The 26,179-nt window shown below is 35.6% G+C and overlaps 3 protein-coding genes across 8 annotated transcripts; 2 read left to right on the top strand and 1 right to left on the bottom strand.

The window, feature by feature from the left end:
* The first annotated feature begins 5,332 nt into the window (after positions 1-5,332).
* On the top strand, positions 5,333-9,495 carry LOC109148190 (telomere repeat-binding protein 4-like). Its single transcript, XM_019296036.1, has 9 exons — positions 5,333-5,549; positions 6,143-6,282; positions 6,378-7,068; positions 7,151-7,336; positions 7,426-7,505; positions 7,645-7,886; positions 7,982-8,308; positions 8,384-8,447; positions 9,030-9,495. The coding sequence occupies exons 2-9, from the start codon at positions 6,202-6,204 to the stop codon at positions 9,204-9,206; spliced, it is 1,848 nt and encodes a 615-aa protein (XP_019151581.1). The 5' UTR covers positions 5,333-5,549; positions 6,143-6,201; the 3' UTR covers positions 9,207-9,495.
* Positions 9,496-19,059: 9,564 nt separating this feature from the next.
* LOC109147955 (scarecrow-like protein 9) lies at positions 19,060-22,570 on the top strand. Of its 4 annotated transcripts, none has more exons than XM_019295637.1 (3): positions 19,060-19,269; positions 19,475-22,092; positions 22,243-22,570. In XM_019295637.1, the coding sequence occupies exon 2, from the start codon at positions 19,648-19,650 to the stop codon at positions 22,006-22,008; it is 2,361 nt and encodes a 786-aa protein (XP_019151182.1). In that variant the 5' UTR covers positions 19,060-19,269; positions 19,475-19,647; the 3' UTR covers positions 22,009-22,092; positions 22,243-22,570. The 4 variants fall into 4 exon arrangements, with proteins under 4 accessions (XP_019151182.1, XP_019151180.1, XP_019151181.1 ...); XM_019295635.1 differs by having other exon boundaries at positions 19,065-19,269; positions 19,564-22,089; XM_019295636.1 differs by having other exon boundaries at positions 19,065-19,269; positions 19,534-22,089.
* A 96-nt stretch (positions 22,571-22,666) lies between these two features.
* Positions 22,667-25,643, bottom strand: LOC109147956 (protein FIZZY-RELATED 3). Of its 3 annotated transcripts, none has more exons than XM_019295639.1 (10): positions 25,385-25,643; positions 24,802-25,354; positions 24,543-24,665; positions 24,318-24,422; positions 23,924-24,103; positions 23,759-23,821; positions 23,473-23,667; positions 23,183-23,347; positions 23,027-23,095; positions 22,667-22,939 (listed from the first exon to the last, which is right to left on the bottom strand). In XM_019295639.1, exons 2-10 carry the CDS (start codon positions 25,339-25,341, stop codon positions 22,886-22,888), a joined length of 1,494 nt encoding a protein of 497 aa, XP_019151184.1. In that variant the 5' UTR covers positions 25,342-25,354; positions 25,385-25,643; the 3' UTR covers positions 22,667-22,885. The 3 variants fall into 3 exon arrangements, with proteins under 3 accessions (XP_019151184.1, XP_019151185.1, XP_019151183.1); XM_019295640.1 differs by having other exon boundaries at positions 24,802-25,362; positions 25,393-25,643; XM_019295638.1 differs by having other exon boundaries at positions 24,802-25,642.
* Between the last annotated feature and the right edge of the window lie 536 nt (positions 25,644-26,179).

Here is a 26,179-nt window from a genome sequence, read left to right as displayed (position 1 = left end):
AGGACAAAATTAAAATTTGTAATTATTGCTCAAAGATTACAATAATTGTGTTATATGTATATAATGAGAGAATGTATTATACAAATAGGACAAATGAATAACTATATATTTATACAAGTTGCGTTGAGTAACGTCTCGTCAGATCCAAGTACCCCGTATAATGGTCTCGAGCCAACCATGATCTACTGGTCCCCTTAGCGGACCCGACTTCCCCAGCTAGGGTTAGCCCGTCTTGGCCGACCCCAAGATTGGTGGGCAAATTTTACCGTGCACCAGGGTGCACAATGCATTGTGCGCCCTGACCCAAAATGACGTCGTTTTGTACCTTTTCACATGTCTGCTGTTAACTCATTAAAAAAAAAAAAATCATGTTTCGAATGTACAAAATTGTATAATAAAATCAGTGTTGTAAAACTCGGCCTCCTCGGCGCTAGGCGGCGCCATGTCGTGCCGCTTTTGATTATAGTCGGTCATTACTCGGCCGACCGCCTAGGCGGCCAACTCGGTCAAAATCGGCCGAGTCGGTCAACTCGGCCAACTCGGCTGAGTTGACCGATTTTGTCTGATTTTGACTAATTTTGACCGATTTCATCCCATGTTGTCTTTCATTAATTATTGATTTTAATATTATTATGATGTTATGACTTATAAATTATTGTTATTTCATTTATTTGGTTGTGTTATTTGATTGAATGTTGAAAACGGTCTCATTAAAATTGTCAAACTATAAGTCTGTCACTATTTTTAAAAAAAATTTTGGTGCCCGCCTAGGCGCTGCCCGGGCGCCCGACTAGCGCCTAGCGCCTACTGCAACCATGAATAGAATACACATAATTTTATACCTGAAAACACAAAATTTTATAACTAAAAATTCACATGTTTCGAATGTACAGAATTATATAATAGAATGCACAAAATTTTATACCTGAAAACACAGAATTTTATAACTGAAAATTTTCTTGTTTCGAATGTACAAAATTATATAATAAAATGTACAAAATTTTATACCTGAAAATACAGAACTTATCAAAACGACATCGTTTTGAGAATCACATAACGCATATTGCTATGTGCACCTTTTTGCACGATATAACGATTGAAGATTGACGGCCAAGACGACTTTATTTTGAGTCAAGTCTTATCTTTCTTAGTTTGGGTTTAATATATCCATCAATATATATGCATGGGTGTTGAAATATGATCGCAGGGAAGGTTGGCAATTGCGAAACGAAACTGAAAACCGGGTCCTTTGGCTGGGCCACAACTTCAAACTTATCATAAATCTGCGTGCTCACTATACATAAAGCTATAATAAACTATATTAATAAACTATATTAATTTATTTAGTGCAATCAATAAATACATTATCTCTAAACTTGTATTATATATGCAAACTTATTTAATATGGTTGAATATTGTACCTATAGGGCTATAGATATATCTTTATGAAATTAATTTATGTATTGTATTTTCATTTTATATCAAAGATTCATGAGCTCACTCTCCCAAATGGAAGATTATGAGTTCGAGCCTCAGTGGAAGCGATATCGACTTGTTAGGCTTCAGTCAAGGACGAAGCTAAAAATTATGTTGAGGGGGGACAAAGAAGTAGGGATGGTTAGTGGCGGATTCAAAAAAAAATTTCAGTGAGGCCAAAAAATTAAAATAAAAGAGAAAGTTTGAAAAAAAAAATGAAACACTTTAAGAAGTATAACAATAAATATTGTTGGATATAACGAAAAATAAAACATATTAAAACTTTATAAAAATATTTATAACAAAATATGAAACATAATTAATTTGATAAAACAATTTGAATGTAAAACACAGTATAAATTACACATTCCATTATTAATATAAAGAAAGTTATATATACATCCTATTATTAATATAAAGAAAATTATATATACATCTCATTATTAATGCATCACCATGTGTTCAAAAATGCACTAGGGGTGTGGTGCATTTGTGCATTTCTGAATACGTGGTGGTGCATTTATACATACATGGTGATGCAGGTCCACACGTTCGCACAAGAAATTTTGTTCGCATTTGACACACACACACACACACACACACACACACACACACACACACACACACACACACACACACACACACACACACACATATATATATATATATATATATATATATATGGGTAAGATCATGTGCAGATTGCCTTTTCGGTACGGACTTGCACTTATAGGGTTCCAAATGTTCACATTTAGGATATCTCAGTCGTGCACATTTTGAATTTCTAAGGATCAATCGTGCATTCAAATTATGCATTTTTAGAGTTTCTCACTAAACATGCACAACATAAATGCTAAAAATACACAATAAAATTGGGAAAATAAAACATAAAAATTCATGCGTGACGTGCTTAATTGAGTAAATGTTAGTAAAAATTGGACTTGTGACTTTTTAGATACGAAAATTAAATACTAATGCGGAATGTGGTTAAGGATCACACTCTTTCTCTCTTTACCGTCCAACACTAATTGAACTTAATTAATTGTGATGAGACCATACAAGAAAATTATTTAGGTTGATTTCATTGTTATCAATTCTAATTTCTACATATGTTGTACCAAAACAAAAGAAGAAAAAAGTCCAAACACTTTTGAGCTGATTAGGTTGAAGGTTCATGATTAGGGAAAAAAAATGCTAATATGCTATGTTTGAGATTTAAGTCCTAACTATTCATTTCAATAATATTGTTCATCTATGGTAGGTATAGTACTTGTTTGTTTTTTTTATTCAAGTGGATTGTAATGAATCAGAACCATCAATATCGATTTTTTGTTTTTTGAAATATTGTTAGGAATAATAATTTATAAAAGAAACGTCACTTTTGATTTGAATGAATTGAATCACATTTTCACCTCAACTTTATCGCATGAAAATCTTTAACTTTGATTTACTGCTTATGAGAAAGCATACAACTGTTATCCGAAAATGTATTATGGGTAAAGCTTGCCTTCACCTCAGTCAATAAAAAATCAAAAAAAAAATAAAAAATAGCTTAGGTTATTCATAGTTGATCGTCGAGTCAAATCGAGAAGATGAGTAGATAAAGTGAATAAAATTAAGCTTTCATATCTACTGAACAACCTATTAGATCTAAACATTTAAATCAAATGTTGAATTAGGAGAATGTATTTGTTGTCACTAACCAAACAAATCCAATTTGAACATAGAGGCAGCTGGATGGTTTGACAGAGATCTTAACACATGATCCAGGCTAATCTTGACAGGGATGCACAAGTCAGATAACACATGATATGATCTAGGCTATAAGCCAAGATTATAGATATATCTATCCAACCAAAAAGATTAAAAAAAAAAAAACACAGAATATTTTTTCAAATAAAAAAATTATGAGCGGAAACATAACTTTTTGATTATTATAAGAAAAAGAAAAAAGCATGCTATTTATATGGTACAATGTTCATTGTATAAAAAATTTTATATTAATTTGTGTATTGTGTGGTTTTACATATAATTAACTTGTATTTACTTGTTAAAACTTAGTTAAATTGTATGTGTGAAGAACAATATCTATGTTATGCATCGGGAACAAATGATATGCAAAATAATAGTATAGATTTAGTTCTCTGATTTAGGAAAAGTCTGCAGTGTACATCATTGAGTGAAGTTTTCATTGGAACCTTAGTCGATAAATGATCACAATGATGTAAATCAGTTTAAGTTATTTATAGCTGATAAGTTGAAACTAAGAAAGCCAAATGATATGCAAAATAATAATATATAGATTCAATTCTTATTAATGAAAGTTGAGGATTGACCTTGCAAAAGTCTTATAAGGTAAATCTATATAAATAGTAATAATGATTTAAATTGGAAACTATATATATCTTATCCATCCATAGAAAAGTTATCTTATATGCATAAAAAAACATTGATTTAAGTAAATTAATTAAACAAGTATAGTTTCAATTTGTCTATATATTAAATGCATAATAAAGTCAAAATGATATTTTTATAACAAAGGTAAAATTAATGTGCTGGTCACTTAACTAATTTACAAGTAGTTAGAAAATCGTAACATTTCAACACCCATCAAATATTAAAGAGTTTGCTTTTTCTTGATGTCTCAAAAACTCCGTTGATAGAATTATGAGGTGTTTGATATATGGTTGTTAGCTGATTGAGTTAGTGGGTTTGATTAGTTGATAGTATTAGCTGATTGTAGAAAAGTGTTTGGTAAATTAGTTGTTAGACTTTCTCAAAAAGGTGATCGAAAAAACTACTTTGAGCAGTTTTTTGAATTTTAGCATTTTGAAGCAATAAGTTATTACAAAAAGTTAATTAATCAAACATTCATATTGATTGTTTAACCAAGTCAAAGATTTAATAGTGATCAAATAAGTCAAAATTGACAAATAGACTAACTATTTTACCAAACAATTTTTTTTTTTTTTTTGCTATAGCTTTTTTGCTTTTTGATATACTAAATTAAAGGATGAAATTAGAAATAAAATCAAAAAATATGAGTCATCTTGAAAGTAGTGACTGATTGAGTGAAACATGATTTTTTTAAGGTTTAACCGTTTAAGTTACATTAATATTTTTTTTTTTTGAAAGGAGTTACATTAATAACTTGTTCATTGTATTATACATTTACAGATTTTTACCCATTTTATATTTCTTCATTGTTCTCAATGTATTTATTATTTCTATTGTCCTAATTTACTTATAGCTTTACTATATTTTTTTTTTCTTCGTGCAAGTTTACTAGTTATTGAATGTATACCAATTATAGTTAGACATCTAAAAGTAAAATAATGACAATATATAAAAATAGATGAATAAGCATTTAACTCATCCAATAAAAACTTGTAATCACTATATGAAAAAAGATATACTAAATAAATATCACTCTTATGTAATAATTTACAAATTATATATGAGAAATAAATAATATTAAGAAAATTTTGTGAAACAAATTTGATTGAAAAATATTAATAAGAATCCAACTTAAGCAATATGGGAATATTCCAATTATCTAAGTACAAATAAAAGAATTTTGTCCCCACGTCATTGACGATTTGACGTGCTGAGGACACAAGAAACTATTTCTATAGTTTATATAATTAAATTAAATTCTATAAAAATGCTAAAAATATATAACTTGAATGAAGCAGAGCAGCCAAAAACCTGAGCTAAAATCCACGTGGCGGAAACCCATCTTGTGGATAGGCATAGTAGTGGTGGCAAAGGGAGGGGAAACCTGCAATAATCCGGACAGCAATCCCCTTTTACCGGCTGGTCCGGTTCTGTGGTGTTCAACCTATAAAAAAACAACCTTTGAAATTCACGAAAGCTGCATCAGAGATAGAGGGAGAGAGAGAGAGAGAGAGAGAAAGGGGTTTAAGCACTGTTTGGTTGTGTGTTTTTCACCCAAGCTCGGAGGTTTTCAAATCCTGTCCACAACTTCTTCACTTGGATCAAATTATGTATACAAAAATGTTCATTCTTTCATTCTTACCACACTGAATCTGTACAGTTTTTCTTCACCTCAGGTAATGTTCTTTGTTCTGGGGAATTGAATTTGGGTTGTTTCTGCACCTTGGGTTGGTGGGTTTTCCTTTTTGGGGAGTTGGGTGTGATCTGAGTTTGGGAAAGTGGGAATTGGGTGGAATTCTGGTTGATCAGCTGGGGAGCTGTGATGAGATGTTTTCTGGGTTGGATTTTCTAGCCTTTCTAGGTTGTGTTGTTGGAATTGGAGTCTGGTTTCTGCTTTGCATGTTCTAAGTTCTAAGCTTGAAGCCTTCAATGGAGGTGGGTTTGGGTTGGATCATATCTTGGAATAAGATCTGTGGGATTTGATGGCCTAACAGTTTTTAAAAATTTTGACTTTTTTGGCATTTCTTGTTTGAATGGTAATTCTTGAACCAAATTCTCTCTTGCAGTGTTTGGGAATTCAATTTGATAATTTCTGATTAAAGATTTGAATCTTCAAAATTTGATCTTCTTCTTCTTCTTTATTCTTTTTCTTGTTTCTGAGATTGTGTTTGACTGGTTGCTGTTGTTATAATCCAGTTTTTCAATCTTTCTGTAATTGCTAATTTTACTTAAGATTCTGATTGAAACTGTATTAAATCTTTGGTTGCAGATCAAATTACCATAATTTCACTGCACATAGTTATCTGTTCTTGGTATGCTGGTTAAGAGATGGTGCTGAAGAAGAGATTGGAGTATGGTTTTGGTGGGTTTCAGATTCCCTGTGTGCCTAGAGGTCCCAGATCAGTTCGAGTAAGGAATAAGGATGGTTAAATATTTTGGAATATTAGCCTTAATTTCTCTGCAATTTCCTTAATTTCTGTGAAATTTGTTGTTTTTTGATTCAGAGGAGACACCCCCTCAAAAGTTTGGAGGATAATCAAATTTGTGCATTTGAATTGTTGGCCACTGTGGCTGGGAAGCTTTTGCAGGAGAGTGAAAGCTCTGCTTCTAGTAATATTGCTGCAGATGAGGAGAAAGGTATTGTTAAGCAAGAAAAGATTGAAGCTTCAGGGAAATATGTGAAATCTGATCAGGGAAGCTCGGTATCTGATCCCGTTATTGAAGTGCAGAAAATCGAGGATAATGGTTTTGGTGGATCTTTGTATCCCAAAGATTGTTCGCTCCAGGAACAGACTTCGAAGGTGTTTAATGGCAATGGCAAACTCGGGATTGAAATTGAAACGCATATAGAAGAAGACTTAACTGTAGCTAACGATCGCACTGTAAAGGATCCGATGGAGAATAATTATGTGAATAATAATAACACCCTCCACCTCGTTAACTCAGAGAGTAGTGTACATTTCCCGTTGTACAGGGAACGATTTCCTCGTGTTTGTTTTGCAAAGCACAGGAACGATGTAAAGTTAGGTGTTAGAGATGATGGCGAAAATTCTTACGGGTGCTATAAACACAGCACCAAGATTAGGCCTTTCAGGTCACAATCCCGCATTGGGTACAAACGAATCAGGAAAATGCTGACATCCAGACACCGGAAGACAGCTCTCGGGTTGAAAGAATGCGACTTTTCTGACACTTGTAAGTGGGATATATATATACATTATGATGTTATAGCAATTTTCACTTGATATTCTCTTAACACCGTAGTTTGGCATTGTAGATGAGAAAGCGATGAAGCATTCATATCGTAGTAGGAAAATCTTTCATGCCCGAGAAAGATGTCACTTTGAAACTTCTTCGAAGAGGAGGAAGTTGTGTAACCGTAGCTTTGCTATTGCGTACGATCAGGAGGCTAGTAGTGAAAGCATTTCTAATTTGCCCGACAAGAGAATTAATGGAGACAATAGTAAGATTTTAAGGTTGATTTCAATTTGGGGTTATCTGTTTCTATATCCGAAAAGATTTTTTTGATGTGGGGTTTCTTTTCACTTCCAGTAAAATTTAGCATCAAGTCTTTCAAGGTGCCAGAGCTTTACATTGAGGTTCCCGAAACTGCAACAGTTGGATCATTGAAGGTACTCGGGATTTTCTTTGATCTCGTGTTCTTATATCCCATTTAACATCCCGCCTTTATGTTAAAGTTTGAATCTTTTTGCGTGATGTTGTGGATATCTGAGTCTCGGTTTTGAAGTACGATATGAATGTTTTCCACAGAGAACAGTGATGGAGGCTGTTACAGCCATAGTAGCGGGTGGTTTACGGGTGGGAGTTGTTCTCCAAGGAAAGAAGGTAAGAGACGATAATAGAACTCTAAAGCAAGCTGGTATATCTCACAATGGCAACATCGATGCATTGGGTTTTACGTTGGAGCCTAATTTAAGCCAAGTTTCTCTTGTTTCGACCCCGAAAGATGCTCCTTCTTCCTTACGTGCTGCTGTGGAAACAGAAGTTTCCGGGTAATTTGAATTTTAAGGTTTATGTTTAATTTTTTTAGTTTGGTCTAGATTTTGGGCACGTTGTTTAAACAAATTATGTTTCTATATATGTTCAGGAGTCCAGCCAGTCCTAACTTGGATTTGGCGCTTTCCACTATTCCGTCTGATCCCTCACCCGAGATTATTATGGATAAACCCGTTGAGGGCAACCGTGAGTTGGTACCGTTTTCGGAGAATCCTACTGATTCCTCGACTAATTTATGTGATTCAGACACCAAAGCTTTGGTGGCGGTTCCACCATCAAATGCCGAGGCACTTGCAATTGTTCCTCTGAATGGGAAAAGTAAGCGCACTGAACTTTCGCAACGTAGGACCCGAAGACCGTTTTCTGTTGCAGAAGTTGATGGACTGGTTGGAGCAGTAGAGCAACTCGGAACTGGAAGGTACGGGGAAACAAAACCCGAGTACCATTTAACTTCCCGATATGAAGTGGACTTCTAATCGATCTGGTTTTGCAGGTGGCGTGATGTTAAAATGCGTGCTTTTGAGAATGCAGATCATCGCACATACGTTGACTTGAAGGTGTGTGATCTAATTTGATCTCGACAACTTACGTATAATTTTCACTACTCGAGCTTTCATTTCATTCTGTCCATATCTTTGATGTTTCCACATTCGAGCAAAGCTCATAGTGTAGGGTAGTTCTTGGGATTTTCGGTTTTGAACTTTTGTCATAGATATTTATGTCACCTTGTCGGGCGGAGGCCTGAAAGGCCAAGTCCAGCATCGGGTGGTTAGGGGATTGTTGGGTGGAGGCCCCTGAAGGGCTAAGTCCAGCACATTGCCTTTCGAAAATGTGGTGTTGGCTTTAGAATTATAGCTTTTGGCTTAGTGGTAAGTGGTAAGTGATCCTAACAAGTGGTATCAGAGCACAGGTCACAAAAGTCTAAATATTTATAGGTTTATACAATTAAAATGGGAGTATTGAATCTTAGGACAGCTAAGAATGATTGCACAAAAAGCATATGATGCTACATATGAGCTGTTGTAGATAACCTTGGATCTAACTTTTAACATTAATTAAACAAAAACTATATGAGCAAACCAATCATTCTGATCTTCTCATAGCATCCACATGCTGCTTAATTCGTTTTTTTGATACAGGATAAATGGAAGACGTTGGTTCATACTGCGAGCATCGCCCCGCAGCAAAGGCGGGGAGAGCCTGTACCGCAGGAGCTTCTGAACCGGGTCTTAGCTGCCCACTCGTACTGGTCCCAACATCAGGCCAAGCAACACGGGAAGAGCCACGCTACTTTGCCTTTGAGGACCGAGGTTTGAAAAGGTTGTCTCGTGATTATATTCCTAAGATGTGTATATGACGTAAGAATGTAGAGATTGAAGGGTCACATATTATATATATGTCGTCGTTTAGGTTTCTCAGGCAGGCTCACTGATTCATCGCGCAGTCTTCCTCCATGATTCGGGGAGGCTGGCGACTGTAAATTGATTCAAGAAACATTGTAGTCTAGGGTGTCACTCTCTGTTGATTCTATTTTTTATTTTTCTGGGATTGGAAATGTATTATTATGTACATTAATCTCTTTACATTTGAAATAAATGGTTTATTTCATTCCTGAATATTATTTTGTTCATTAGACTAGCGGCCTATAAGGCTTCTGCATTGCTTCTTTGTTATGGACAAATCTGATCTTGTCATCAAAATACTATATAGAATGTGAAATAACAAAATATTAATCCAGATCTAGTCTAAATTGCGGTTGCATAATCTGATTAAGAAGAGTATAAAGCAATAATATACATACATACGAAAGTGGATATTCAATTCTAAGATGCACAACGTAACAGTCAACAAATGGATAAGAAAAGAAAGTAGCACGTTAGGGCATGTGAGATGATGAGTGAGACAAAGCTAAGCGTATTACGTTTGTGTGAAGCAAAACTAAACTAAGGTAATCTGCACATGCACGCTACGTATAATCTTTCTTTCTTTCTTTCTATGCGTAAAGACTGGAACTGAGCTTTAAATCACCATACCATACAGCCTGTAGTCTACACTATCACCTCCTCCAGATCTGATCTCATCCACTAATTGCTCAGATCACAATTCTTCCTCCTATATATGTTCTTTACATGTATGTATTTTATTATTAGGCATATTACCAAAAAAAAAAAAGAAGCTATTCATGAAAACATGAAAAAGTCTAATTAATCTCTCTCTCCTGAAATAATTAATTCTCTTACCAGGGGAATAACTTATCCTATTGAATATTATTTTTAAAAATAAAATAATTTATCAAACAATGTAATAAGTCTATTCTTGAGAATTCTATTATATTCCCGACCTTTTATATGAACCAAATATGCTATATTAATGTTACATTGGTGAGATATTATTCTTGTTTTTCATTTTTGATATACCAAAAGAAAAAGAAGAAGATTTTGTAAGTTGAATTTTAGTCCTTATATCGTGGACCACGGTGGACGTGTACCACGGTAAAAAACGGTGCCGTTTGCCGTTAGAGTTAACAGAGTGCGCATATTTGGTGTATTAATTATCAACTGAAACTACAATGTATCTAAACTGACACTGCCTCACGTATTATTTTTATATTATCAAGTGAAACTACAATTGAAATGAAATGAAACTGTAGTTGTGTTGAAATAAAACTGTAGTGTATACAAAATGAAACTGAATAACAATTTCACATATTTGAGTGTATATTACCTAGCGAAACTATAGTTATATCAAAATGATATTGTAGTTGTGTTGAAATGAAATTGCAGTGTATATAAAATGAAACTGAATAACATTTCACATATTCGAGTGTATATTGTGCAATGAAGCTGTAGTTATACAGAAATGATCATGTAGTTGTGTTTTAATGAAACTATAGTGTATATAAAATAAAATTAAATAACATTTTCACATTTTTGAGTGTATAAATATCGAATGAAACTGTAGTTATATCGAAATGAAATTGTAGTTGTGTTGAACTAAAACTGCAATGTATACAAAATGAAACTGAATAAAAGAGTTACTTTTTGCGGAGCGGCATGAAACAACACGAAAAGGGTACCTTTTCTTTTCATTAAACAAAACGATATCGTTTTGAAGGTCGGTGTACGATATAATTTGCCATTGGCCAAGCTCTGGGCCATTCTGATTAAATTAATAGATGATGGGCTGCCATTACGAATTTCAGAAATACTGATTCTCATTCTCACAAACCCCAAACCATTTCCTTATGGTCATGTCTTGTACCAAAATCTTGCCCAAGTACATAAAATTTGGACTGTTACATAGTTATGCTGCATGGTGCATCCGGGTCTAGATTCATAATTTCTATACTGTAGATTCATAATTTTTAAATCGTAGATTCATAATTTAAATACTGTAGATTAATAATTTTTAAATCATAGATTCATAATTTCTATACAGTAGATTCATAATTTCTATACTGCAGATTCATAATATCTGTACTGTAGATTCATAATTTCTGTACTGTAGATTCATAATTTCCAGTGAAAAAGGAATTTAGACAAAAACAACGCTGTTTTGGACCAAGGTCCACATTGCATGGTGGACTCAGGTCCACGCTATAATTCGTAGGTGACCAAGTGGGTGGAGTATGATTATTATATTTGAAGATCACGAGTTCGATTCTTTTCAACACTCTCCGAACAAGCTTGTCACACATAGTCTTCTAATGTGGTTTACCTCTCTTGTGTAATTTGGGGTTATAGTTTCCCTCATTACCTAATAAAAAGTATAAAACCAATAGATACTCCACACCTTGTCCCCAAAATAAACAAATTATGTTCCGGAATAGGTAAATAAGTGAGTGGAATATGGTTTTTGTATGTATATAAAAGGTCGAGGAATCTAATTTTTGTTAACACCATCTCAATTGAGTTCGTTGCACACTTGCATAGGGTCTTAGTCTCCACTTCCCTAACTAATTTGTTGAATTGTTGTTTTATACGGAGTATAACATAATCCTAGCTTATATTAGCTCCCAGTAGCAAAGACAAACAATGTTACTTTTTGTCACTTTCATAGTGATTTTAAGTAAGAAAGACAGTCCAAAATTCATATATAGTTGTCCTTGCCAAACAGGTAACAACCTTCAGCGATTATGAATTTTCAGTATCATATGATAGGTGGGTTTGTGACTACTGAAAATAATGTCCATTTAAGCAATTTTATGTTTGATGTCAACCAACCAAAAAATAAATGAAACCCAACAATTTTTATTTTTTTAATTTTGGTATATTTGAGAGATGTAGATTGCATAGGTAAACCATAATTCTAAAGTAACAAATACATACCACTAAAAAATAAATCACTGTTACACAATTTCTTATTTATTTATAATCACGAAAAAGTGATCGAAATCTTACCATTTATAATTTAAAATTTGATTTTGATCACTTTTTGAAAGATGGTTGAAGACTTTGACTACTTTTGCACGACTACTTTGAAAGTGATAAAAAACATTAAAAATTTTATTATTCGATCATCTCTAATCACTTTATGAGAATTAATAAAATGCACATAGTAATTGGGAATAGATGAGTTTTCAAGCCAAAAAAAAATTGTTGCTAATTAACTTGTCTCTCTTAGTAATCTAAAAACAAAATAAGTGTTAATACAGGTTATATCCTTGGTTTTTGTCCGTGTTATTATTGCTGATCTGTTTGTACATTGTGTTGTTAATATTGTACAAAATTCTTTAAAGACAAAAATGTCCCAGAATATTATGTTACTGTTAACTATCATTTGCAACCACGTTTCCTCCTTCATCTTCTCATTTATCGCGTAAGAATATGAGATTTCCACCTTCATCGCCCAATACTCACAGACGTTTCTTCCTTCATCCTCCTTCATCGCCTAAGAATCTGAGGCTCAATTTACTATCATAACCAACAGGATAAGTTCCTCCTTCACTTCCTTCAGTTTCACCCTAATAGTAAGCACAAATTCCTATCAAGGATTTAAGCAATCAAAAGGAAAAACAAGATATTCGAAGCAGAGATGTGTAGGATTGAAGCAATGAAAGGGATTCAATGGGTTTGATCGTTGATCGCGGCTATGGTTTTTTCTAATTTTATTTATCAAAGGTAAATTTATTGATTAAAGCCTAATTTTTAAGTGGACGTTCTGAATCATTGTTATTGGTTGGAAATTAGATGCATTTGTTATATACTACTGGTTATAATTATCGTAATTGTTAGTCGGAATAGTATATGTTTAATAAAATCCAATTAGTTGGAATTCGCGCATATTTGTTCTACTGTGATTGCTTAGAAGGCACATATAAATTTCAGAATTTTTGAATGTTATAAATGGAAGGAATTACTAGGTGTTTGATTTACCTTTATGCTTTATTTAAAAAATCACAATTGTCCAGATAATGCCTGCCAAATAAAAGTGCATGCAGTGGTTGTATTTTGTAATGTTTGCAAAGGTGGGGAAAAAAGAATTCTGTGTGTGTGTTTAGTTGCAAAGCTATTTCATAGGTGTCTAATTGCATGGTCCTGGGAAGGGGTCATAGTTCTCATTATAAACGATGATCATCACAAATTTTGATCATAGCATCTTAATGTCTAAAATTGATGCTGGTACTTGATTATATTCTACCGCGTCATGTGTCTTTCTGGTATTGACTGAGAAACATGAGAAATACAATAATCTTTGCATTCTGTTTTGAAGTGTATAACCAGCCATGAAATCCTACCTGTTTGTTTCACAACTAATCAACTTTTGTCTTTCTTATGTGTGCAAAGTTTCCTTTTTATCTACATGTCTGATGTATTATAATATATTTATATTTATGTTCATGGTTGAGTGATCTCTGCTTTTAGAGATAAATCATGGAAGACCAAATGTATGACGTTACTCGTTAATACCCAACTTGTTGGGAAGGTTGCTTATGGTCTGCTGTGCTTTTACATCCATTTTGTAAAGAGTTTCATTCTTTTTTCCTGATGTTTTATTGTTTTGTTGATAGGTACATTTACCTCCTACATTGGCAGGCAATATAATTCTTCTCCATCTGTAATTGTAATTGGTGGAGATAATTCTTCATTTATCTTACATTCTTACCCTTATTGGCTGGAAACTTACTTTTTTTAGGACCAATTTCACTGTAACAAAGGCTGTATGGTATTGTACTAGGTGATATTGCTGGAATCAAGAGATAGAATTGGTGGACGTATTCAAACTGACTACTCGTTTGGTTGCCCTGTTGACATGGAAGCATCGTGCATGGTAAGTGTTTCTATTTTAGAAATTTTATCCAGAATGCACTTTTCTGCATTTTTACATGTAGGTTCAATGAGCTTGGTTATATAACTACTATTTGATTTAGTTAGAAACAATAAATATTGGATATTTTGTGTTCTTGTGCGCTCCTTTTTATAATTGTTGGCCACAATATTTTATTATACTATAGATCACTACCTTAAGAAAGCATATTTTGTTTCAGGCTACATGGTGTTTGTAATGAGAATTCTTTGGCTCCAATAATAAGGCGCTTGAGCCTCAACTTATATAGTATTAGTGGTGACAACTCTGTACTATATGACCATGATCTTGAGTGGGAACTTACCTTTCACCAGATCATCTAAAAATCTAGATTAATATATTATTACTGCGCTATGGTATCAATGCATCACTTATGCACTTGTGGATCATCTCAGTCAAAGTTTCATTGGCATTTAATAATAATAATAATAATAATAATAATAATAATAATAATAATAATAATTATTATTATTATTATTATTATTATTATTATTATTATTATTATTATTTACTTTTTTGGTGATTCAGTATCAGTTTTCTTACCTGCGAAAGTACTATTTAGTTGCTATACCCATAAGGTGGCTTAAGCATAACAGATTGATACAGTAGCTCTATGAGCTTAGATTTGGTTTAGGTCCAGAACAGATTCAGAGTGATTTGGTTTAACTTAATTTTTACCTCTTGGGTTATTTGCGCCACTATTTTAGTCTGCTACAAATATAATCCAATGCCTGATATATATAATTATATTTGCAGTTTTATGCTCTTTGGTATTGATGACAAGCTTCCTCAACATACACTTGTTGAACTTGGAGATGCATTTAGAAAAATTCTCAAAGAGGTATGCTTTCCTTGAATTATTATTTCTATTTTTTACTTTTATAATCTTCCCTGAGCTGCTTTCTTAATTAATTGTGATAATCCATTTTTTGGCTCTTATACACTGAGAAAGTGCGGGATGAACATAGTCAAGACATGTCAGTTCAACAAGCAATATCAATCGTACTAGACAAATATCCAGAACTAAGGCAAGATGGACTTGCCGACGAAGTGCTGCAGTGATACATATGAAAGATACATGCTAACTAAATAATACAAGCATGATATAGTTGTAATATAATGTTCAATACCTTTACTTAAAATTACAAATTTATATATTCATCACAGTGAATTTGTATTTCTTGTGTAATTTTCAATTACATCAACAAAATAAACTTTACGTGAATATTTATGAAACTTCGTCAACTCAAGAAAGAAAAAACATTACAGATGCATTTTATCTATTTCAAAATGATTTACTAATCGAGTTGAAGTATTGGGCACAAATTTTCGCGCAAAGCGCGTAGAAAAAACTAGTACTAGTATAAAAGTCTACATGTGCTTATTTAGCCCAATATTTTAAATTAAAATTTATTAGAGCATCACCATTTGTTATCTTTTTAAATTTTTCGTCAAAATTATTTTCAAAAAAGAAAATGTTATGCTACTTTGATTTTTATCCTAGTTTTTTTTTTTTTATAAAAAAAAAACTTTAAAAAATAATGGTTCTAGTGTCTGTCACCAGAGCTAATAACGCCTCCACTGAAGCTTGAACTCACAACCTTCCAAATGGAAGTCTAACCCGGGTACCATTGGACCACATAGTCCTGGTGACGACCACCCTACTTAGAAAGGATAAAAAACTTTTTCTTTCTCTTTTCCATAAAATATTGAATTCTTGACAAAAATTTTAAAGAGAACTAAACCAATAATCTTGCTATTATATGACATCTATCTTTTATGGCACAACAAAATTTGTTTCCCTAGTGGTTGCTATGTTAGTGCTTTGCTTCATTATAAAACAAATGATAAATTATCAAAAGTAGGTTCAATCATGTTTGTAACAATTAACTAATTTGAAATGTTCAAATTTCCTTCCATTGTCATTTGTACTCATTAGGCATTATATGGTTACGCGAACTCAAATTTAGTAATACTACAATTTTAAGATTTTTTTTTTTTTGAATGCTACTAGCATATACTTCCTCAACCTACTGAAATACAAAGAACCAATAATGCATCCACTAAGGCTCAAACTCACAAACTTCCAAATTGAAGTCTAACCCGGATACCATTAGACCACATAGTCTTGGTACAACAACAATGATCATAAAGTGGATGGTAATAGTTTTAAGAGCAACAACAATGATTGTAATTTAAGTTGGATTTTTGTTAGGTCAACAAAGAGAGAGAGAGAAAAAAAAAAAAAAAAAAAAAAAAAAAGATGATCGTTAGTTGGTTAACACCCAATGCTCCCTGACGAAATTTAAAAAAAAAAAAAAAAAAAAAAAAAAAAAACTCAATACTTGTAGTAGCACTCCTCCTCTTGCTCCTCTCTTTTCCCCCATGGGGATGCTCCAAGTTTTTAATATATATCCAGAACAAATTGTACTTTTGGTCCTGTGACTATTAGGGTGTTGATAATTTGAGTACGTGACTTTCAAAATTCTCAATTTAGTCCTTTAACTATGCAATTGTTAGCAGATTTGGTCCTGCTGGCCAAATTGTAAGCCAATTTTAGCCGGAAAAACGTAATTTGGTTCGAATTTTTTTTTATGAGGGTAAAACAGTCATTGCAATGAAAAATAAAAGGGAGGAAAATTCATCCGGCGCCCAAGCACGAGGAGGACAAGGCATCGGTCGGGCACGGTGTCCTCGCCGGTGACGTTGAAACGAAGAACGAATGCGTTGATTTGATTTGGAGGATCAATAAACCGGCGAACGGAAGCGGGCTTGTTAATTCCGCCAAAATGACTCCCATTGCGAGCTAGTAGCCCTCCAGAACCGCCACTCCTATTAGAGCTACCACTCCGGCCGCTAGGGGCCCCATTTCTTCCAGGATCTTTGACTCCGGTGAGGTGCCAAAACGGAGTAGTGCAGGCTCTAGAAAACGACGGCCATATTCCCGGAGAAAACAAAGGTGATATTGGCAGAGGTGTTTCCGCCGCACTTCCAACACGGTTCGACCGAGCTAATTCCGACGAAACCACCATTAATGACAGCCACACAGCTGCAAATAAGAAGCACACCCCACTTGAAACTCGCAGAGCAGCCTGGGATGAAGTTGAACGTGCAAAATACACTGCCAAGTTATATTTAGATACCATCTAACCATCTGTTAGTATCAATGGAAACATTGCTACGACCAGAGAAATCATCAGTAATGGAAACACTGCTACGACCAGAGACCGGAGGAATTTTCTCCCCTTTTATTTTCCCTTGCAATGACTGTTTTACCCTCATCAAACAAAAATTCTAACCGCATTACGTTTTTCCGGCCAAAATTGGCCGGCAATTTGACCGGCAAGACCAAATCTGCTAACAATTGCATAGTTAAAGGACTAAAGTGAGAGTTTTGAAAGTCACGTACTCAAATTATCAACACCCTAATAGTCACAGGACCAAAAGTGCAATTTGTTCTATATATCCAGGAAACTATATACAAATCTATTTTTTTTTTTCTTTCTAAAACTTATTAACTTGTAACTAATAAAATTAACATAGATATTGATTTGCGCTAGTGGGTGTCTTTGTTGCTACCATAAATGGTGTCTTACCAGCTTGTTTGAGCCCTCTCATGGCGGAAACCCTTGCTTGTAAAGAAGTATTATCTTGACTCAGAGATCGCAGAGTAACTTATGTTGAACTACTGACTGCTCCGCTCTTCATAACTTAACGGCTGTTGAGGTTGTGCTCTGATCTTATGTATGTTGGCATTGCTACTAATGATTGTAGAGAGATTATATCTCCTTTTCTTACTTGTTCTTTTTGTTTAATTCCTAGACATGCTAATATGATAGCTCACACTTTAATTTTTATGGTCTATTTTCAGGCTAACAGGTTATATGAGACTCTGTCTTACTTGACTTTGTTTCAATAATCTATCTTCGTTTTGGTTGCTTTAAAACAAAAACACTGTATTTTTTTTTCTTTTTTTGGATAAGCTTATTTTAATATTCTAAAGTTGAATACACATCAACATTTCAATTTTAAGAGCTGAATGGACACTTCCTTTAAAATAAAAAAACCAAAAAGTTTATAGTCTTTGGTATAAAAAACCAAAAAGTTTAGTGTTGGTGGACACTTTTTAGCCGCCATTTTGTTTTCAATCTTTAAATAACGAATGGACCACATCATTTCATGGCACTCATTTCTCCGGGGAAATTTTTTATTTTATTTTATTTTATACATCTATGATATTAAAGATTGAAAGACAAAAATAATTAAATTATTTTGTTTATTAGTTAAAAGGAGTATAACTTACGTACAATGTACTGATCATATATCGCTGTCGACAATTGTTTTTTCCAAACTAGACTACAATCACAAAGAAATTTGTAGTGCTTACCAATTTAATATGAATATAGTATTTTTATGGCACAAGGTAAGCCAACTATATTAATATAATTATAAAGTAAAAAGATGAGAGTTTTGGTTTGAGTAAGTATTAAATATCGTTGAGATGACTTGAGTCAAGTAAAAGTCAAATTTTTCTCGTAGGCATCAACTCTTTTGAACTAACGAGTCACTGAATCAGAGTGTTGGAACTCTGGAGGCGAGAAAATATTACTTTTTGTGGGTAATTAGAACTATAGAAGTTAGATTTTGTGGACTTGACGGATTAGTTTCACGATAACGGGGATACAGAATTGTATAAAAAATAAAATAAAAGAAATAAATAATAATTGCACTCAATTGAATGCAACTAATGCCCAAATCCAGAATTCATGATTTTGTTGATGCAAACCCAATCAAGTTTATCATTTTTGGTATTGAATTGAGAGTGCAATAAGTGAAAGGTACAGCACCACTAGTGTTTGTCTTCATGCAACCACAACGATGCCACTTCCTCCCATCATAGCCCTTTATATATAGCACTGTATTTTCAACGGCTGGGATTTCCTCTCTCTCTCTCTCTCTTTTGGAGAATCTCTTCTCTTCTCTTCTCTTCTCCTCTTGGCTATCCACACAAACATACTTAGCTTCATTTCCATAGTTTCAAACCAAGTGTTTCTCCTGCCTGCTCTGTGTAAGGTACCTTCAATTTTCATGTGTTCTTTGTGGATAAAGTTTTCATCTTTCTGCTTTATTTAATTCCCTTTTGCTGTTAGAGAATATTGCTTTAGCTTATTATATTTTGAGCATTTCTAATTATGCTCAGTTTTTCCCATTTTGATTGTATCAATGTGTGTGTTTATGCTTAAAGATTATATTTTTTTTCCATTGTCAAATGTTCCAGGATATGAACTGGGTTCTTGAATTTTCTTGAATTTGGTATATCTAGAATTTGAACTCCAGTAAAATCTCTGCTCTTCATGATAACTGCAGGATTGGGAAACTGGGATAGTGAAAAGTATTGTTTTTTAAATGTTGGTGAGATTTAGGGTTCTTGATTCTTGGAGGATTGAATAGATGGTCATGGAAAGAAATGTGAGGGTGATATGTGAGGCTTCAGGGGATAAATTGAAGGGTAAAACCCAATCTGTTTTCCTGGATCCAAATTTGTTTAATTGCTTGAACATTAGTGAAACCCTCGCAGACTTGAATGGAATAACCTCGAGCCTATGTGATGAAGGCCTGCCAAATTTTCTGGACCCTACTGTTATTGATCAAAACCGATGTATTGAAAATTTATATGGTGAAAGCATATCGAAGTTTTCAGACCCAGTTTTGATTGAAAACTCGAGAGTTGAGCAAAGTTTTCCAGATCCAATTTTGGTTGGTAGTCTGAATGTTAGCCAAACCTGTTTGGATCGAAACGAACTCGCTGAAAATTTAAATGGTCAGGCTGTATCGGATTTTCTGGATCCCGTTCTGATCGAAAACCTGAGAATTAGCCAAACTTCAGTGAATCAAAACGGGCTCACGGGAGTTTTAAATGATGATGGTCCAAGTGTTATGGATCTGCATTTGATTAACAACAGTCTCGGAGTTTGTGAGGACTTGTTGGATCGAAATCAGTTTGCATTTCCACCGCTCCAATCTGATCCCAAGTTAAACGTTGTAGCCCCATCAAACGAGGACTTTGATTTTAACGATGGAGATCTTAACTATATTGGCCAGATGCTCATGGAAGAAAACATGGAAGAGAAGGTGTGTATGTTTCAAGAATCTACTGCCCTCCAAGATACCGAAAGATCGTTTTACGAGGCTATAGGTGAGAAGTATCCACCGCCCGCTGCTCATTATACAGTTTCCAATTCCAATCAAAATGGAATCTTGGTTGATGGCAATTACGAGGCTATATCTCGGTTGTCCTACAGCACATCAAGCAGCTCGGGCACCGTAAACGATGGCCACGTTGATTCTCCCGTGAGTACGTTAAGGATTCCCGAATTTTGTAATAGCAAGGAGTTGCCCGTTGATTATAGTGGGAAGAAGCGAAGTGCGGAGAAAAATGAAGTGGAAGTTAATATGGAGAAGAATTACGAGGGGAGAAGTAACAAGCAGTCGGCAGTTTCATCCGACTCGACTCTTAAACCGGAAGTCTTTGACATGGTGTTGCTATGCAGTGGAGGGAAGAACGAATCGGCTCTTCGTCAGGCCTTGCAGATCGTATCGAGAAAAAACGATGATTCGAAGGCATCCAACGGGAAGAAATCCCGAAGAAAGAAACCGAGAGGTAAAAGAGAGACGGTGGACTTGAGAACGCTTTTGACGCTTTGTGCAGAAGCCGTCGTAGCCGATGATCGTAGGAATGCGGGCGAGTTTCTGAAGCAGCTGAGGCAACATTCGAGCCAAACGGGGGACGGTATGCAAAGGCTGGCTCATTACTTTGCGGATGGTCTCGAGGCAAGGATGGCTGGCTCCGGGACCCAAATATATAAAGCGCTTATAACCAAACCTACATCGGCTGCTGATATCCTAAAAGCGTATCAGCTATTTCTTGCCATCTGTCCATTCAGGAAGATCTCGAATTTCTTCTCGAACAAGACAATCATGAATCTAGCCCAAAGTGCAACATCGGTGCATGTTATTGATTTCGGTATCCTTTACGGTTTTCAATGGCCTTGCTTCATACAACGTCTTTCCTCCTCGAGACGTGGTGGACTACCTCCGAAACTTCGTATAACCGGAATCGATCTTCCACAGCCGGGGTTTCGACCAGCCGAGAGGGTTGAGGAAACGGGGAAACGCTTGGCTAATTATGCCGAGAGGTTCAATGTTCCATTTGAGTTTAATGCTATAGCGAAGAAGTGGGAAACGATTAAAATCGAGGATATAAAGATAAACAAGGGCGAGGTTCTTGTAGTTAACTGCCTATTTAGGCTTAGGAATCTCCTTGACGAGACCGTGGTTGTGAACAGTCCGAGAGATATTGTTTTGAAGCTCATCCGGGAGTTGAATCCACACGTTTTTATACAGGGGATTGTCAACGGTGCTTATAATTCCCCCTTCTTTATCACGCGGTTTCGAGAGGCTTTATTTCATTTCTCGTCTTTGTTTGACATGCTCGACACTAATGTTCCCCGCAATATCCACGAGAGGATACTGATTGAGAAGACGATATTTGGGCAGGAAGCAAAGAACGTTATTGCGTGTGAAACCGCGGAGAGGGTCGAGAGGCCCGAGACATACAAGCAATGGCACGTTAGGAACATGCGGGCGGGATTTCTTCCACTTCCTTTGAACAAGGAGATCATGAAGATGTCCAGAGACCGGGCCAAGGTATACAACAAGGATTTTGTAATTGATGAAGACGGGGAATGGCTTCTTCAAGGATGGAAGGGACGCATTGTCTATGCACTTTCCTCCTGGAGATCCGCTTCTTGATTTTGCTTAAGATCGTCGTTCTATCTATCAACAAGAAGCATGCAAGCTCGACTAAGCTCATCTCTTCTTTTGCAAGCTGAGGTATTTGTTGAGTAAAATTTCTCGCTTGTCATTGTTATTTTGTTACAATAATGTAGTCCTCAAAAGCCCGGTCCCCTTTATTCTAGACAAATTTTGCACTTTTGGTTAGTACGATTTGAATGTTCGTTAACATTTTTCTTACTTCTTTGGCAGGTGGCTAAGTGGATGCATAGATTGGTCATTTGGAAGTGCATCAACGACAAAGACAACCAACCATCCACCCAAATATACGCACACCAGAAACAGAACCTAAACAGTCGCAAGTATAGGAATTTGCATTGCATGTTTACATCTGTAAATACTTGCGACTTTTGCCAATGATATTTTAGTTGTATGTAAATATGAACCTTTTGTCAAGAGCATATATATCCAGAATCAGATCAAAGCTCTGAATGGGTTATATCTGGCCTTTAGGTATTGAATCTTGGTTGTTATAAAAAGTACTATCTGCAGTTCTTAGATCACATATTTTCTTCTGCTACCTGGTGATGTTGAAGATGATGATTTGTATGCTATATCTGTGTATACTTTGTATATGTTCTTGGTACAACTGATAAAATTGAAAAAACATTAAAAAGAATCAAAAAAATATTTTATTATGATTGAATTTGTTCTTGCGAGGAAAATTGGGTACACTCCACATCTAAAAAAAATAATTGAGAGTTATAGACATCTTCTTGAAAACCCACATAAAAAAACATTTCAAGCTATACACTTTCACAATCTGGACATAGCTGAAGAACATGAGAAAGTATTATAATTTACAAATATAATCAGAGAAAGGTCGGTCTGTCTGTCATCTGATATGTGTTCTTCCTAGAGACCACAGTCCTGTGTCTTTGACCGGTGCCTGAAAATGGACCAAGAAAATGACAGGTTAGTGAATATACTTTGCTACTGAATAATGGGGGAATATATATGAGAAATGGAAACTCACAGGTGTTTTTGCAGAAGGGAAGACATTCCAAAACCTGAGAGTCTCATCTCCAGCTCCAGTCACTATTGTCTGCACAAGTTATAGTGAAGTTAGAATTGCAGAGGATATGTAATTGTGATTGTGTTTTGTGTTATTCATATGGACATTTTGAAGTACCTGACCATCGGGCGACATAGCAAGGTAAAGTACCCGCAAGCTGTGGCCAGTTAGAGTTGCCACCTTGGACATGGATGGATACTTCCACACCATTACTTGATTTTGGGAGTATCCATGGGTGCTAACTATTTCATTTACATTTTTGCTCCAGGCGAGATTGCAGACCTACAGAGGGACAGCAGCATTCAAATCAGTTTTGAGTTTGATTTACGGCGGGGGGTGGGGGGGTGGTTTGTTCTTGCTGATTGTGTATTAATTAGTAGTTCCAAATAGTGATGCAATGCACAAACCTGGCTTCCAGTATCCACGCTATTCAATTGATTGCCATTACTGGTGTTCCAGAAGCGAATGCAGCGGTCTGCAGTTCCCCCTCCTGATGCAAGAAGGCCACTTTGGTGAGGAGACCAGGTAATGGCTTTTACAGCAGCAGTGTGCTCTGTTAGTCTCAAAGTTGGCTGCTGGGAGTGCAGATTCCAGACCAAAAGCTGATGAAAATATCACCAGGAATTAGCATTTATTGTCAATGATGGACCAAAAACGGACACTCAGAAACCTTCTTATTTATGGTTATAATACCTGATTGTCATTGCCACCAGATGCCAGTTCTCGGTCATCATGAGACCATTTCAGCCCACAAACCTGAAATTTTTACCTCAAGAAGGTCAGTCAGGTAGGTTCTGGAAAACTTTTCCTTTCTGTTTTCAATTATGCTCTGTTTGATTGAATTGCTCTAAAATTTACCTCAGATTTATGACCGACAAGCCTGCTTACAAAGTCATTAGGGACACGAAGATCATGCTGAAGGATGTTCCGGTCTCTACTTCCAGAAGACAAGATGCGAGAACTCCATGCCAGAACTCCAGTTCTCGTTTGATGCCCACCGAAAGTCCTAACCTTCTTGCACTGAGTCCCATCCCAAACCTGAAAGAAAGGCAGACCAGCAATTTGTGATGTTCAAGTGTTAACCAGCATTATTGATATGAAGCACGCAACAAATTACACATACAGGTCATGGTGATCTAAAGCGGGCAACAAATTACAGAAACAGGTGATGATCTAAAGAGTGCAACGAATTACACAAACAGTTGATCTAAAGCACACAACAAATTATACAAAAAACAGGTGATTCTTCTACCTGAACTTGACCGAGACTTGTCCCTATGGATATGTAAGAACCCTCGCGAGTCCACTGGACTGAGCAGACACTGTCACTAGGTCCCAAGTCACACAACTTTGTCACCTGAGAGCAGAGTTATACAAGATTAAGTATTAATCAATCATTTAGCTTAAGTAACACATAACCCTTTGATGCAGCAAAACATGACTGTAAAATGTTACTGTAATTTATAATTTTACTCACTTTGCTATTTGATGCAGTCCATAAATAAACACAGGTTCCCAACCCAACAGCAAGAACATTCTGAGAGGACCAATCCACTAGATTCAGGTAGAAATCATCCTGAAGAGCTGGTGCATCCAAAACCTGCAATTATAAATGGAGAGTGAGTATCAGAGCTCCTTTGTAGATCTGGATCACCATTGGAGCAAGTCATATAGTTTAAAAGATCTTAAACGACGAATCTCTAGCAAAATATTGATTATCTACATCAAATCCATACCTTATGGGGAGTTTTGGGGACCTTCCTGGGAGGCTTAGGAGGAGTTGAAACCTCGCCAGAGAGGCCGTTATCCATCCCCAAAATGGAAGGTGAATACGGAGAATTAGGGCCGGAATGCTCCGTCTTGAACCTGAGCATATTCCTGCTAGGACTCAATGGCGATCCGGTGTTCCCTGCAGGAGAAGAAAAAGAGCCAAAGTCAGCACCAAAAAGCTCAGATCTCAACAACCTAATGTACGCCTCGTTCCCTCCTCCTCCCTCCTTCCCCGGCGACGCCTTCTCGACCAGCCCGAACGCGTGCAGCCGCGACGACGATCTGCAAGGGATGAACCTGTCGCTGCAGTTCGCCGACTTCGACGACGGCGACGACGACAGGTTCGAGAGAGTCCTCGGCGACATCGACATCGGAGACGGTAAATTCGTTTTAGACCGCAGCGACGATCCCCTCGGCGTGGAGAAGGTATCGAGCCGAAGCGAAGTCTCGTTCATCGTGGACGGGAGATTAATCCCGCTCTTCCTCCTTGGCGGTGTTGAATCCATTTTCTCTCTGTTTTTTTTTTGTTTTTTTTTTGTTTTTTTTTTGTTTTTTTTAAAACTGTTTTTGCTACTTTAGCTAAGCTTCGAGAATGAAATGCTTGCGCGAAGAGAATCCGATAACGCCTCTCTCCGGCGAGCGAGAGACGAGGCGGATCGCGGTGGTGTATAGGCGGAGCGGAGCTGAGTGTTAACGGCTAACTTCTGAGGAAGAAAAGAGAGGTTTTTGAGGGTTTGGATTGATGTTATAGCAGAAGAAGAAAAGGGAAGCTCCTACAACGGTCATTTTCTGACGTGTCACAAATTGGAAGCTGGCCTTCCTTTACTATCCGTTATTCCACGCCAATTGATATTTTCTTTCCTTTTTCTATTTTAGTTGGCATTAATTTATTAAATTTAATTAATTTGCTCCGCTCTGTCGGGCCCCCCTATGTTTCCGGAAAGATGTGTGGCTATAATATCAATTTAGTCCTTATATTTTAGGTTTATTATCCATTTGATCCTGTTTCTAAATATACTATCCACTTAAACCAAAAGGGTCAATACTCAATACATCCCCTAACTTTATACGAAAAATCAACTAGACCTATACATTTTTAAAGTTACAATTAAATACATCAACATATCATTTTAGTACGACAAGTCTAAAATTCAATTAGTGACTTGTAATATAAGGTCATTAGGATTCCAGTGATGTTTGCTCACTGGAATCATAATGACCATATATTACAAATTTTGAAGTTTGATATACTAAAATGACATGTTGATTTGCTTAATTGTAACTTTTAAAAGTTTAGGGATCTAATTAACTTTTTGTATAAAATTTGTGGGCCTATTTGTCTAT

Source organism: Ipomoea nil, unplaced genomic scaffold (genome assembly GCF_001879475.1).
Source record: "Ipomoea nil cultivar Tokyo-kokei standard unplaced genomic scaffold, Asagao_1.1 scaffold2036, whole genome shotgun sequence".
Lineage (NCBI taxonomy): Eukaryota > Viridiplantae > Streptophyta > Magnoliopsida > Solanales > Convolvulaceae > Ipomoea > Ipomoea nil.
This window is presented reverse-complemented; position numbering and strand designations above follow the sequence as displayed.

Bases quoted from the DNA above. Each gene is read 5' to 3' on its own strand.
- LOC109147956 (XM_019295639.1), bottom strand. From the start codon at position 25,341: ATGGATTCAACACCGCCAAGGAGGAAGAGCGGGATTAATCTCCCGTCC. The intron at 24,666-24,801 runs GTATGGATTTGA...TTATAATTGCAG, and splicing joins TCCCCAAAACTCCCCATAAG to GTTTTGGATGCACCAGCTCT. The intron at 24,104-24,317 runs GTAGAAGAATCA...CCTTTCTTTCAG, and splicing joins CAAGTCTCGGTCAAGTTCAG to GTTTGGGATGGGACTCAGTG.
- LOC109148190 (XM_019296036.1), top strand. From the start codon at position 6,202: ATGGTGCTGAAGAAGAGATTGGAGTATGGTTTTGGTGGGTTTCAGATT. The intron at 6,283-6,377 runs GTAAGGAATAAG...TTTTTGATTCAG, and splicing joins GAGGTCCCAGATCAGTTCGA to AGGAGACACCCCCTCAAAAG. The intron at 7,069-7,150 runs GTAAGTGGGATA...TTGGCATTGTAG, and splicing joins ATGCGACTTTTCTGACACTT to ATGAGAAAGCGATGAAGCAT.
- LOC109147955 (XM_019295637.1), top strand. From the start codon at position 19,648: ATGGTCATGGAAAGAAATGTGAGGGTGATATGTGAGGCTTCAGGGGAT.